Source organism: Physella acuta, unplaced genomic scaffold, assembly GCF_028476545.2.
Source record: "Physella acuta isolate Inbredline_101_S28 unplaced genomic scaffold, ASM2847654v3 ptg000681l, whole genome shotgun sequence".
Classification (NCBI taxonomy): Eukaryota; Metazoa; Mollusca; class Gastropoda; family Physidae; genus Physella; species Physella acuta.
In genome coordinates, this window is record NW_026732200.1 from 593,762 (window position 1) to 608,471 (window position 14,710).

The 14,710-nt window shown below is 37.9% G+C and overlaps 1 protein-coding gene across 1 annotated transcript; it reads left to right on the top strand.

Annotated features, from left to right (window-relative positions):
• The first annotated feature begins 13,125 nt into the window (after window positions 1-13,125).
• On the top strand, window positions 13,126-14,710 carry LOC131949261 (serpin B6-like). Its single transcript, XM_059311074.1, has 4 exons — window positions 13,126-13,195; window positions 13,388-13,557; window positions 14,055-14,184; window positions 14,465-14,710. The coding sequence occupies exons 2-4, from the start codon at window positions 13,388-13,390 to the stop codon at window positions 14,708-14,710; spliced, it is 546 nt and encodes a 181-aa protein (XP_059167057.1). The 5' UTR covers window positions 13,126-13,195.

Here is a 14,710-nt window from a genome sequence, read left to right on the forward strand (position 1 = left end):
CAAAATGCTATTATCATGTAAACATCATGTATATCATACATTTACACTTCAGTGCTCGCTTTTAAGCAACAGATCTTTTCTGTTGTAAATTAAACATTATCAAAACTTTAGAATTGGTGGAATTTAGCTGTTAAGGGCTCGATTTGTTTGTGAATTAATGTTGGTTCATGAAAAAATAATTTCATTCGGGCATTAAAAAGAGGTTATGGTGGTATTGAAGGTAGGACACAATGGTTACTTTTATGCCAATAGTGGTCATATCATTCATTTTTCTGGAGCCAATATGTCGGGAGTCATTTTGTCAAAAGCCAATATGTCGGGAGCCCAATTGCCGGGAGCCAATATGTCGGGAGCCCAATTGCCGGGAGCCAATATGTCGGGAGCCCATTTGTCGGTAGCCAAAATGTCGTGAGCCCATTTGCCGGGAGCCCATTTGTCTTGAGCCCTTATGTCGGGAGCCAATATGTCGGGAGCCGCTTTGTCGGGAGCCAATATGTCCTGAGCCTATTTGTCAGGGGTTAATATGTCGGGAGTCCATTTGTCGGGAGCCTAAATATCGGGAGCCCATTTGTCGGGAGCCTATATGTCGCAAGTCAATATGACGGGAGCCCATTTGACGGGAGCCAATAAGTCGGGGCCCTTTTGACGGGGCTATTTTGACGGGGTCGGTTTGTCGGGAGTCGATTTGACGGGGTCGTATTAACGGGGCCGTTTTGACGGGGCCGATTTGTCCCGGGCCGTTTTGACAGGGCACCGGATGTCATAGATAGATGACCCTTAAATTAAAACATACTATATTTTATAATAGATAAACTAATATAAAAATAAGGCCTGCCGAACAAGAGATGCATACGTTGTATTACATAAGAGTGTTGGATAAGCTAACTCTAAAGAATATTGATGAAGGGGTCCCACTGGCAGGTGTCATATTCAATGAGACCGCTTTGCCGGGAGACTTAGTCTCTACAGAAACGGTATTGTCAGTGCAGTGGCGTAGCTAGGATTTTTGGGCCCCTATACAAAAATTATCAGTGGGCCCCTTCGTCAGCCGTTAGGCCAGTGGCGTCGCTAGGTCGGGTCTCACCCGGTGCGGCACTTCGTATTGTCACCCCCTCCCAGGAAACAAAGCATATATATATATATATATATATATATATATATATATATATATATATATATATATATATATATATATATATATATATATATATATTAATCACTGCTGACTTAATAGTAACGATGTTTATCTGCAGTCTGTTTATAATACAGTTGGATGTAGCATTGTTTTCTTTATAGTTTACGTTTACGTCGTGGTGTCACACCCCCCCCCCTCTTGATATAATTTTCGATTTGTACTTAGAAGACTATTTAACTTTAACTAATGGATCTGGAAAATGGCATTTCATTCTATAAATTTTACAATTTTTTGCCTTTGGTGTCACCCCCCCCCCCTAAATGGTGTCACCCGTTGCGGTCCGCACCCCCCGCCTCGCCTTCGCTACGCCTCTGCGTTAGGCTACAGAGGAGTTAAACGAAGGGATCAACTTCTACTTACGATGGATATTTTTTAATATATAAATATTCTGAAGGCAACATTTTGTATTTTATATGTCCTGATTTTGTATTTATACTGTATTATTATGCTTGCCTACTACTGCTAAAAAGTTTATTTATAGGCTGATTCTCTCAATGTCTTGCACGACAAAGTGATATAGCCTGTAGTGTTATTATAACGATTGGGCTCTGTTTGACCCACAAACACTGAATCCCACTGCCGAAACGGTGGGTGGGGGGGGGGGGGCTTTTTGGAACTTTTAACCTTTTTCTTTTTTAAAATTATTTATATGTAACAAATATTAAAATTCCATTGTAAAAGTTTTAATTTTTTATGAGGGAAAAGGGCTTTACGGTAGCTACGCCACTGTGTCAGTGGTCCTTTTGTCTGGAGCCAAATTGACAGGAGCCTTTTTGTCGGGAGCCAAAATGACGCTAGCCTATTTGTCGGGAGTCGTAATGACGGGGGCCGTTTTGTGGAGAAACTAAATGGCGGGAGCCTATTTGTCGGGAGTCGTAATGACGGGGGCCGTTTTGTGGAAAAAACTAAATGACGGGAGACTATATGTCGGGAGCCAAAATGACGGGAGCCTATTTGTCAGGAGCCTTATTGACTGGAGCCCTTTTGTCGGGAGCCTATATAACGGGAGCCTATTTGTCGGTAGCCTAAATGACGGGAGCCTATTTGTCGGGAGCCTATATGACGGGGTCATATGTCGCTGGCCCTTTTGACGGGGCCGATATGACGGGGTCGTTTTGACGGGGTCGTTTTGTCGGGGTCGTTTTGACGGGGCCGTTTCGTCATTGGCCGAATTGACGCCGCACGTCCTATATAACACGACGATGATGGCAACTCGGGAGAGACATTATCGTTAATCAATATTTAAATACTTTAACTTTTTTTAAATGCAATAGAAAGCAATAGAATCTCGTAGAAAAAATAATTGTGCACCAATTGAACAGCAAACAATGTGTGTATAATAGTGCGGAATATTAGTACTTTATAAATTCCGTGCGGCGTCAAAACGGCCAATGACAAAACGGCCCCGTCAAAACGACCCCGACAAATCGGCCCCGACATAAGAGCCCCGTCAAATTGACCCCGTCAAAATGGCCTGCGACATATAGACCCCGTCATAAAGGCTGCCGATAAATAGGCTCCCGTCATTTAGGCTCCCGACAAATAGGCTCCCGTTATATAGGCTACCGACAAAAGGGCTCCAGTCAATAAGGCTCCTGACAAATAGGCTCCCGTCATTTAGTTTCTCCACAAAACGGAACCCGTCATTACGACTCACGACAAATAGGCTCCTGTCAATTTGGCTCCCGACAAAAGGACCACTGACAATACCGTTTCTGTAGAGACTAAGTCTCCCGGCAAAGCGGTCTCCTTGAATACGACACTTGCCAGTGGGAACCCTTCATCAATATTCTTTAGAGTTAGCTTATCCAACGAGAAAAATGGCCCGTTGAGGAGGGATACAACGGGCGCTAGGATGATAGTGCTGTCTATTTTCTCTAAACTTAAACCAAAACTAAAATCGCCACCTTAATTCAAATTAACCGGAAACGAAAAATGACATTAAAAACGGATTTTTATCCAGAATCGGTACTTTAATTTATACAAAATATAGTCATAGGACTATCTCTTAACCATGCACCTAATCTCATTCATGACAAAAGTCGCATTTAGAGTTTCTTTCAGGCAACTCTACTTGTGAGGAGGGGTTTCCCCCCTCCCCCACACACACCCCAAAACATGTCTACCGTGCCCTTCAACGAAATATAATTATATACTTTTTCCAGTGTCCGCCCCCTCCCAGAAAATTCTATCCCCGCCCCCGAAAATTTCAAGTACCCCCACCCTTCTCTGGGGAGGAAAAAGTCTGAAAGAAACAATGGTTGCATTTGTAGATCATACAAACTAAAGTAAGAACCTGGGCGCGCTAAACACTTTTTAGATTTAAAAAAGTTCCCCCCTCCGGGAGGAAAAAGTCTGAAAGAAACACTGGTGTCGCGCTTAGCCACTACCCGAAGAATTGCATGAAAGAAACTCTGCACGCAAACCACTTTTTAGATTAGACACATGAATTAGGCTGTAATTTTATTATAGAGTATCGATGACGACATTTTTTTTAGTTGGGGGGGGGGGGGGGCGGCCTAAACGTTCTTACGCGGTTGGATGGGCTTCGCCCCTACACGAAGAATTGTATGAAAGAAACTCTTCACGCAAACCACTTTTAAGATTAGACAAAATTGGCTTTTTAATTCAATGTTTACTCGATAATCAATGACGTCATATTATTATGTGCCATCTCCGGCTTGATACTATTTTCTACTATATGCTAAATGTGACGTCATATTTCGTTTCCGTTTTACTATGCATGTTTTGAATTTGCTTGTGTTTTCTCTATAGCGTTCTTGTCAGATAGAGACATAGACAGATACATAGATACACAGACAGCGAAACTATTAGTATTAACGAGAAAAAAAGGCCCGTTGAGGAAGGATATAACGGTCGCTAGGTTGATAGCGACCAAAACCAAAACCAATGCCTCCACCTTAACCTCAAATTGAATCGGAAACGACAAATTACGTTGAAAACGGATTTTTATCAAGAATCGTCATTTTAATCGGATTTAAGCTTGATCTACACTTAGTTACCGCACATTGATAGTAAATACAGTCGTAGCCACACCCCTAAGCCATGCACCTAATCTCAATCATGAAAAAAGTCGCATTTAGAGTTTTTTTCAGGCGACTCTACTTGGGGATAGGGGGCTCCGCCCCTCCCCCACCCCCCACCCCACACCCCGAAAATTTTCAAGTACCCCCCTCCCTCTCCGGGGAGGAAAAAGTCTGAGAGAAACACTGGTCGCATTTGTAGATCATACAAACTAACGGAGAAACTGTGCACGCATAACACTTTTTAGATTAGAAAATTTAAAGTTCCCCTCTCCTCGGAGGAAAAAGTCTGAAAGAAAAACTGGTGTCGCGCTTAGCCACTACCCGAAGAATGATATGAAAGAAGCTCTAAATGCAAAACACTTTTATGTTTATACACATTAATTATGCCGTAATGTCAGTCTTTTTTTTATAGAGTATCGTTGACGACGTCATATCATTTGAGTTTGTGGGGGGGGGGGGGAGGCGGCTTAGATGTTCTACCGGGGGAAGGGCTTCGCCCCTACCCGAAGAATTGTATGAAAGAAACTCTTCACGCAAACCACTCCTAAGATAAGACAACATTGGCTTTTTAATTCAATGTTTACTGGAGAATCAATGACGTCATATTACTGTGTGCACAATCCGGCTTGATACTATTTTCTACTATATGCTAAATGTGACGTCATATTTCGCTTCCGTCTCACTATGCATGTTTTTAATTTGCTTGTGTTTTCTCTATAGCATTCTTTTCAGATACATAGACAGATAGATAGATAGATAGATACACAGACAGCGAAACTATTATATAGAACGAGAAAAATGGCCCGTTGAGGAAGGATACAACGGGCGCTAGACTGATAGTGCTGTCTCTTTTCTCTAAACTAAAACCACCCCACCACACACACACACCCCCCCCCCACCCCCCCCCCCCCACCCAAAAAAAAAAACATGTCTACCGTCCCATTCAACGAAATATAATTATATACTTTTTCCAGTGTCCGCCCCCTCCCCGAAAATTCTACCCCCGCCCCCGAAAATTTCAAGTACCCCCACCCCTCTCCGGGTAGGAAAAAGTCTTAAAGAAACACTGGTGTCGCGCTTAGCCACTACCCGAAGAATTGCATTAAAGAAATTGAAAGAAAACTACTTTTTAGATTAGACACATTAATTAGGCGGTAGTATCGATGAGGAAATTTCTTTTGAGTTGGGGAGGGGGGGGGGGGGGGGGCTCAGACGATCTACGGGCGGGGGGGGGAGAGAGAGGGGAGAGATTAGACGATCTACGGGCGGGGGGGGGAGGGAGAGAGGGGTGGGATTAGACGATCTACGGGCGAGGGGGGGAGGGAGAGAGGGGAGAGATTAGACGATCTACGGGCGGGGGGGGGGAGGGGAAAGATTAGACGATCTACGGGCGGGGGGGGGGAGGGAGAGAGGGGTGGGATTAGACGATCTACGGGGGGGAGGGGTGGTAGAGAGTGGAGGGATTATACGTTCTACGGGGGGGGGAGAGAGGGGTGGGATTAGACGATCTACGGGCGGGGGTGGGTGGGAGAGAGGGGAGGGATTAGACGTTCAACGGGGGGGGAGAGGGGAGGGATTAGACGTTCTACGGGGGGGGGAAGGGTTTAGATGTTCTACCGGGGAGGAGAGATTAGACATTCTACCGGGGGGGGGGCGGGAGGGGGTGGGGCTTTGCCCCTACCAGAAGAGAAACTCTACACGCAAACCACTTAGATTAAACAAAATTTCCTCTTTATTCAATGTTTACTCGTGAATTGTCGGGAGCCAATATGTCCTGAGCCTATTTGTCGGGAGCTAATATTTCGGGAGTCCAATTGTCGGGAGCCTAAATGTCGGGAGTCCATTTGACGGGAGCCAATAAGTCGGGGCCCTTTTGACGGGGCTATTTTGACTGGGTCGTTTTTGTCGTTTTTTGAAAAATCGGAAGTAGTGTAAAGTAGTACGTCCGTTACAATGAAAATAATTGAAATTTGGCAGAATTCAGATAATCAGATGTTTTACTGAAAAATTTTGTCTATCTATCTGAAATAGTACTCAAGTTATAGGCTTTTGATAAACTAAAAGAGGAATCCGGTTAACTTTCGGTAACTGGACATATTGAAAAGCTGGTACAGAATTACAAATAAGATCTAATACTTATACATGAAATTTCATCAACGTAACAGTACTCAAGTTATCGTGTTTACAGACACACACACACACAGACAAAATAGCAAAACTATGTTTTACCGACTCAGGGAGGTGTAAAACGTCGAGATGTATGAAAATTTCGATTTCTTACACGATTGCAATACTCCCTCTATAGTTCGTATACAAGAAAGTAAAAATATTAAAATTAAAAATTATATTTTTACCTGAGCATTGCAATTTCTGACTACTAACGGCTAGTGTGGACGCTTCATTCATCTGTTTCAAGTTAATAATAACTATGAAAACTATGCTTTTTTGTACATAAATTAATAGGTGGGTTTATATAATGTTCACATAAATTTACTGCATTTGGCAAAATGATAGGGGGTGCCGCCATTTGCAACTATATATATCTATCGGGATTCATGTGCCTATAGGCCTATATATATATATATATATATATATATATATATATATATATATACATATATATATATATATATATATATATATATATATATATATATATATATATATATGTGTGTGTGTGTGTGTGTGTTAGAAATAGAAATAGATAGAGAAATAGATCTGAGATCCCACTTCTGACACCATAAATGTAAGGGGGGTAGGGTAAGAGTTATTGATAGAGGAGAGATGGTGATGGTATTATTCTTTCAAATCCGTGCATCCCTGTTGGTGAAGGTGGTTTACCAGACCTGAGCAAAACTAATTAATACAAAACCAATATTAAACTTCAAACAGTTCAATACGTTTATTTAACATTCTTTAGACCTCAATTTGGTTCACAAATGGTCAACAACAGTTAAACAGTACACACAAGACATGGCCCTTCTTTTTACAATAGACAAATCAACACTGGAATTTCAAATACCAGTCAAAGGGACAAAAAAATCATCGAACTTACATTGCATTAAACGTCATAAAAGAAATTCATTTAAAAAAACACATATATAAATATGAATAGTAAACCCGCATTTTACACAACTCCAAATTTACACAAGTGAATATCATTTTTAAGTCCTACACTACTTGCACTGCTTAGGTAATCTCAGACTCACACGTGTAAATGTTATCATCTCTAATACTAGTTCTGGTTTCTCTACTTGTACTGCTTCAAAAACGGTTTAAGTCCTTCTATGAGTACTCAGCAGTAATCACAACAATCTATCTCGATACTCAAGCAGCAGGAATATTTCCAAACATGGAAACAAGGTAATTGACCTCTGGTACAACATTAGACGATACGTTTCACATCTGGGTAGACCACATCAATTAAGGGGATATGCTATGTTTTTTTCTATTTTTTACAGTTTAAGATCTAAAGCCTTTTGAATACTTTTATCATATTTGGTATATAAAAGTAAGTATTAAACAGCAAAAAAAGGGTCGAAAACAATTTTGGTTGTCATGGAAACCCAAAAAACCTCCGCCATTTTGAATTTTTCGGTACTTTTAAAAATGCTAAGGCTTTTTTATTTATGTACCTATAGCAATCAAATTTAAACTGCTTATATTTCAGTATATACTAAAACTTTTGTCACGACAACTTTTTTAAATAATTACTAGTAAGAATTTTACAAGGTCTAAAACATCGTACCCTTTTTAGTATTCAAAAGTTTCAAAATGTGCATATTAATTACCAAATACTTTTTTTCTATGAAAGCAATCACAATTCCCTCGTGACAAAAGTTGTATTTTCACATTAAGAACATTTATTGAAAATATGGTTGTCATTGTTTAATAAATAAAAAAGTAGTAGGCTTTTTAGTGTTAAAAACCTGCGAACTGAGAAAAACAGCCAAAAGTAACGAAAAGTAGGTCAGGAAAGTACCATATCTGTGTAAACTGCAAAGCCGATTGTAAGCTTTGGGTGTTTCCGAGATGTAGGAAATTAAGTTTATTAAATACATGAGAAATCCAGCTTTCCCATGATATCAAATACAATATAATGACGGATAGAAAACTTTTCATAGAGAGCTTGTAAGATTGGGAAAAAATAATTATTTTTTAATTAATAGGGTCATAAAAATCGTAATTCAAACACATAAAATATTTTTTTTCTCTTTAAAGTTATCATTTTCCTTATTAAAAAATGGACAAAGTACACAAAAGTGCAAGAAACCCAACATGACGAAAAACAAGAAATTTTGTGATTTTTTTCCGCGCATATCCCCTTAACAATAAAGGCCACAGGAACGAATCATATATCTACAAGAACAAGACGTTTGGCCGCTGGTGTAAATACCAAGCCATATTAACAATAAATCAGCTGGGCCACTAAGCCAGTCTTCGCTGCCAGCCCTAAGGCTGCCACTTTAAGGCCTCGACTAGCCTCTAGGCCTAGCTATGTGTGTAAGAGACCTCACCATATCCACGCTTCCTCATATATAGACTGACCTGTTGGACTCGATCTGATCCAGGTAATGGCCCTTCGTCCATAAACTAAAAAGACGTCTTTGGGCTGGCGAGGCTATTAAAACGAACACAAAAGCATGCTCACACCTAGGGTCCGGTCAAGCTGATCTCCGGCCGCAGTCCACGGCTGCGAATGCTCATAAATTATCTGTTGACCCTAAGACAGATCCCCGTGTCTTGAGAACCGGGCGGCATCTTATGGTCTATGGGTTGGGGAAACATTACCCCGACCCAGCTACGACCAAACAAAACAACAAAATAATTACAAAAAAACAAGCAACACGTGAACAGCAATAACATAACCAACCAACAGGCTTACTTAAGAATCAACCATAGAGTACAACCTAACATGCTTACTTAAGAATCAACGATAGAGTAGAAGCCAACACACACACACACACACACCCATATATATATATATATATATATATATATATATATATATATATATATATATATATATATATATATATATATATATATATACATTTTTTCCCTTCTTGCCAAGTTTGAACTGTCCGTCAGTTAGAAGTGCCCAAAATTTCGTTCGCTCATTTCGATCTAGACAGAGGAAGCAAGTATAATTGAATAAAAAACGTTTTAGTGACAAGTATTTACGTTAATAATGCATTAAAACTTTAAAGAAAAGCACGCATTTATTTGTAGAAAATTTAATGTCATATTGCATTGTCATCGGGCCTTGACCAACGTGTCGACTTTCAGTGAACTTGATCGGTTAGAAGTGCCCATTCGACTTAGGATTAAGACAGACTGACGGCTGACAGAGAAAGCAAGTTAAATAAAAGCATGCAAAAGGGTAATTGATAGACAATTTACACGTAGTGATTTATTAAACCCAAGTATAAAACTTAATTTTTTTTTAGCGCAATTTCCATTCTGGAGAATTGCGTTAATTAACCCGTCATTTCTGGATGGATGAATGGATGGATGAATGTGTGTCCGCAGCTTTAAGTCGAATCTCCTCCTTAACGAAGCAATATCGAGGACTAGTTCCAAAAGCAATTATGTTAAACAAGTTACGAAGATGAACATAGGCCATAAAAATTCCGGGTTTCTTTCATGGATTTCCCGGAAAAACCAAAAAACCTCGAAAAAATGCAGTTTTTTGCACATATCTCGGCAACCAGACCACTTAGCGACTTGAAACATGTACCAATCGATTTCTGCCATAATTTAGAACAATATTGCCGAATACGTTTTAAAAAATATCCTTTCGTTCTGTCACAAAAATTTAATTAATTAAAATTTGGACCGAATTAGTAGGCATTTTTATCCAACCACACCACACGCGTCATCACGTTCAATAGCTGCGCCATCACGTTCAATGGCTGCGTCATCACGTTCAGTAGCTAGGCGCGCAATGGTTTTTAGTCATGTAACTCTATTGTAAATAAAACATGTATTTTAACCAATGGTTTTACTAACCCTGCTCTTGATTTACGCTACGACAGAGCTATTTTTAGATAACATAAGGAATTAGATAGCTTTTAAGAATGACGGCTGGATTTGAGAGAATTAACTATAAAGTTTTTGAGATATTTTGTGAAACATTAGGCTTAGAGCGAGAAAGCTTTTAAAATAGAGAAACATAAAAAAGGAATGTAATTTACTTCCTGATAGGCACGAAAAATTAAACTGTGACTGTAAGGACATGTACATAGGTTTAAATAAAGCAAATACATTTACTGTAACTGTTGAATCCTTCAAATTATTGTAATTAAATGAAAGGAGATAAGACTGACGGTCTGTACGATATAAAATTACTATCAGTTAAATCTGATAATCAAACAGATAGGCAGATGTGTCTGTTAAACTGTTATGTTACATTTTATGTGCATCTAAATATTACAAAGCAGGCATACTTTGGCCAACTTTTTAATTGACCCTTTAGATTACACTTTAGCCTACATAGGTTTAGGCCACAGACGTATGTGTTTTTGTGTGTATGTGTGTGTGTGTGTGTGTGTTTAAAATGTGTTTTCAGCATATTTTATATACCACATTAATAAGGTCCCTGGCAAGCAAAAGCTTTCTGTTTTATACCCTTTGGCCAATGCAATCTCTATACTACTAAAACTCAACTTTGTTTACATTTTTGAATATTTATTTATTTGTCTGATTTACTACAGGAAAGAATCTGCCATATGTATAGACCTGTAAAATAGTATGTAGGTAGAGAACAATTTTTCTTTTCAGACAGACTGTTATTCACAAATTTATTTAAAGACGTTAATTAAATTACTGATTTATTCATTGGTAGATTAACCACATTAATGTTAAAAGTTTCAAACAATAGCTTTATTTTGACCGAATAGTGACGTCACATTAATTGTTTACTTTTTAGTACAATAAAATGGCGGCTTCTATCGAAGAAGATGGTGTTCCCATTCCAATGTTTAACTCGTTCTAAAGCTAATTTTCTGTCGGCTATAGCTTTAACTATACGTCAGTTTACTGTATTTATTACGTTCCAACACTTATATAAATTTTCAACTGTCTTTTTTATTTAGTTTTACAATAAATTTCTCTAGTTCTACAATCTGTCCAAGAAAGTTATTTATAGATCTAAATATCAGGTGGCCAAGAAAGTTATTTATAGATCTAGATCTAGAATCTAGGTCAAACCAAAGATTAATTAGATACAAAATAAATATAAATTAGATAAAAATACAATCCATTTTAAAATCAAAATACATTTTTAGTCCTTAAATGCTTGATATAAATCTTTGTGATTTATCAATCTAGATCTAGATCTATCTAGAATATGATTGTCTAATCTAGATCTAGCAAGAGTTACGCAAAAACTAGATTTAAGACTTAAGCAAACGAGTCGTAGAATCTAGATCTAGATCTAGATAATTTCAGACCTTCATTATTTTAGATAAATCTTTGTTTGTTTAGCTATGTCATTGGCTAATTTAATTTGAAAGTTACTACTACTAGACTTAGATCTAGATCTAGATAGGGAATATGCGCGTAAATCAAGTTGCATAAGGAGACTCAAAGTATTAAACTATACCGTAAAAAACATCAGTGACGTCACGAGTCTAAATAGCTAATTTGTTAGTGTAATAGGCTTTCATGCGGGTGGCACGGGTTCTAGACACGTCACGTCAATGTTAATTTTTTTTAATTTTTTAGATGTGAATGATAAAGTTGCCTATCTGAACTTGGCGGGATACAGGGCAGGTGATGTAGAGTTCATCCGTTTCTTTGTCCTAAGCATATGAAGGGATAGTGTGGTCAGAGACATGCTCGGCCGGAATCGTTTTTTTAAAACGATAAAAACATGTTGTCTGAGACTTGGCGGGACACTGGGCAGGTGAAGTAGAGTTGAGTAAGTCACCTGTGACGTCAGTATATGAAGGGATAGTCCGAAATCGGTATTTTTAAAAGATAAAAAACATCTTTTTGAATGTGGGATCTGGTTTTTTGTGACAATAAATGACAGACGTGATGTTTTTTTATGGATGACCCCCGAAACCCACAGTTATCCAGGGGATGACGGGTAGTCTAGTAAGTTATATAGTCGATGTTATGCCTAGAACAACTGGCTTTTACCTCGAACCCTCTATAAGAAAATAGGCAGTACAAAGAAATTACACGAGTTGAGAGGATATGTCGGACTACTATACTCTGTTGCGTCCTCTGGCGCCCTGGGTTGTGTGTGATTTGGCGCCGTCTTCAGTTTTCAACATAAGGTTGTAATTAACGTAAAGTTCAAAGAACAAAATAAACCTAAATATATTGTCATTAAAAAAAAAACATTTCTAAAAATTGTACAAATTACTTCCGTTTAAGTCAAATAAATTAAAATTACATTGAAAATATTCAAATGTGTGGTTATGTTTGTGTTTGTGTAGTGTTTATGTTTATGTTTATGTTAATGTTTGTAGTTGAGGTTGTGGAGAAGGTTAGGGTTAATGTTGATGCTAATTTTTTTTTTTGTGTTTGTGTTTATGTGGTTATTTTATTAGGCTTAGAAGTGCGGGGAACGGAGAAAGTTTAAATTTATGTTTAAGTTTTTGGTTGAGATGGGGTTTTGTGTGTATGCTTAAGTTTATGTTTATGTTTTTTATTGTTTGTGTTTGTGTTGTGTTTGTGATTATGTTTGAGTTTACGTTTGTAGTAAGGATTTGGGTGTATTTTTGTTTGTTTATTTTTTTTTATTGCTGTGAGGGTTAGAGTTTATATACAACAAAATCCCGCGCGTGATAATCAATCTTCTTTACTAAACAAGATAACAATCAATAACTAATTAGCTTGTTTAAAATTAGAAATTTCCTTTTTTTAATTAGTATCGGCCACGTAGCTTAACGGCGTTTGACTAAGGAAACAATTCGGTCACCACAGCTTGAGAAGTCGAGTACGTTTTGGTCTAATCTCTCGCAAAACTATCTAAATCTTTTAGCAGTAGTATTTATATTAACTAGTCTAAACACATTGTTTTCGCGTTAATTTTCAGATTTTTTGGTCATAAGATTAATGCTCTGTAAGTTATTAAAAACGTGTAAACTGTTTTGTTATTTCTGTATTTTACAACACGTAAACAAAACAGATGAACACAATGCTTCTCGCTCTACTTGTACTGGCCATTGCTGGTCACCTTGTCAAGGCGGACTACCTAGATGACCAACGGGACTTGTCGGCAGCGACCTCTGGATTCTCCCAGAGACTGTACCAGAAAGTGGCACTGGGCTTACCAAGTATGGTCTACTCACCTTACAGGTATACCTTTGCTTTACCAGTTAGATTCTAGTTTCAATGCGTAGATTTTTATTTCGCGGGCGTATTCTATCTTACACGTAGACGTACCATATTTTTTAAATATATACTTTTTTCTTTGGAATCTAGATTTTATAATTTTAAACGTTGGTCTTGCTAAAGAAGATACATTCTAAATTTTAAAACGTCATTAGAAGTGCTAAACATTTTTTCCCTTAAATAAGGGCTTTGTACTTTTTCTGAAAAAAAAATGTTTCTATCAATTTATTTTTGACAACTTCACCTTTGTTGTTATAATAGATTTTTAAATGCTTTATTCTTAATTTAAAAAAAATAAATAGAATTTGATTGATTAATTTCATTCGCATAATCTACCTAGTTATGAGCTCCTTTCTAAAATCAGTATTAACTTACTCGAAAATGAAATTAAGTAAATTATAATATTTTTATAATTATATACTATTATGCACAAAACGTTTATTTTACGCGTTTATTTTTAGCGTCCATTCGGTATTGGCAATGACGTCATTAGGCGCCAGAGGAAAAACAGCTACAGAAATGAAACAGGCGCTTGGGATTACATCTCTTGCTGACAATACTCATGAGATTTATAAGAAACTTATTTCGGATGTAAGATTACAACAGTTGCATATACGTTTCTATCAATTATTCACATAATCGAATGTATTCCTGTAATTTGCTTTCAAATAAGATACTTTACTCATTCTCTTAAACATAAATAGCAGTTTGGTTATTTCAGAAGAGAGCCGCACTTTTCAATTTTGATGCAACGCCAATAGTTGCATTCAATTCTTGTTACGTAATACGCCATTTAATTTAAAATTACAAAGTAAAACTGCCAAGTAAATTAATTAATTACAATGCTTTTTTTGCTTCAAAACACCGACAGATGAACTCTGTACCGGATGTGAAATTAAACACAGGAAACGCCATTTTTGTGAACCCTGCATACGAAATCGTGCCTCAATTTGTGGCTGATGTTGAGAGCAAGTACTTCGCCAAGGCTGGTAACATTGACTTGTCTGCCCCTGGGGGACCAGAGGAACCAATCAACACCTACGTGGCAAATGCTACAGGAAATATGATACAAAATCTCCTTCCAAAAGGTTTGGTATTGTCTGAACACCATCAGTAA

What these genes read in the sequence shown, in the direction of transcription:
- LOC131949261 (XM_059311074.1), top strand. Translation starts at nt 13,388, where the DNA reads ATGAACACAATGCTTCTCGCTCTACTTGTACTGGCCATTGCTGGTCAC. An exon ending in ATGGTCTACTCACCTTACAG is followed by an intron (nt 13,558 to 14,054) that starts GTATACCTTTGC and finishes GTTTATTTTTAG; the next exon opens with CGTCCATTCGGTATTGGCAA. An exon ending in ATAAGAAACTTATTTCGGAT is followed by an intron (nt 14,185 to 14,464) that starts GTAAGATTACAA and finishes AAACACCGACAG; the next exon opens with ATGAACTCTGTACCGGATGT.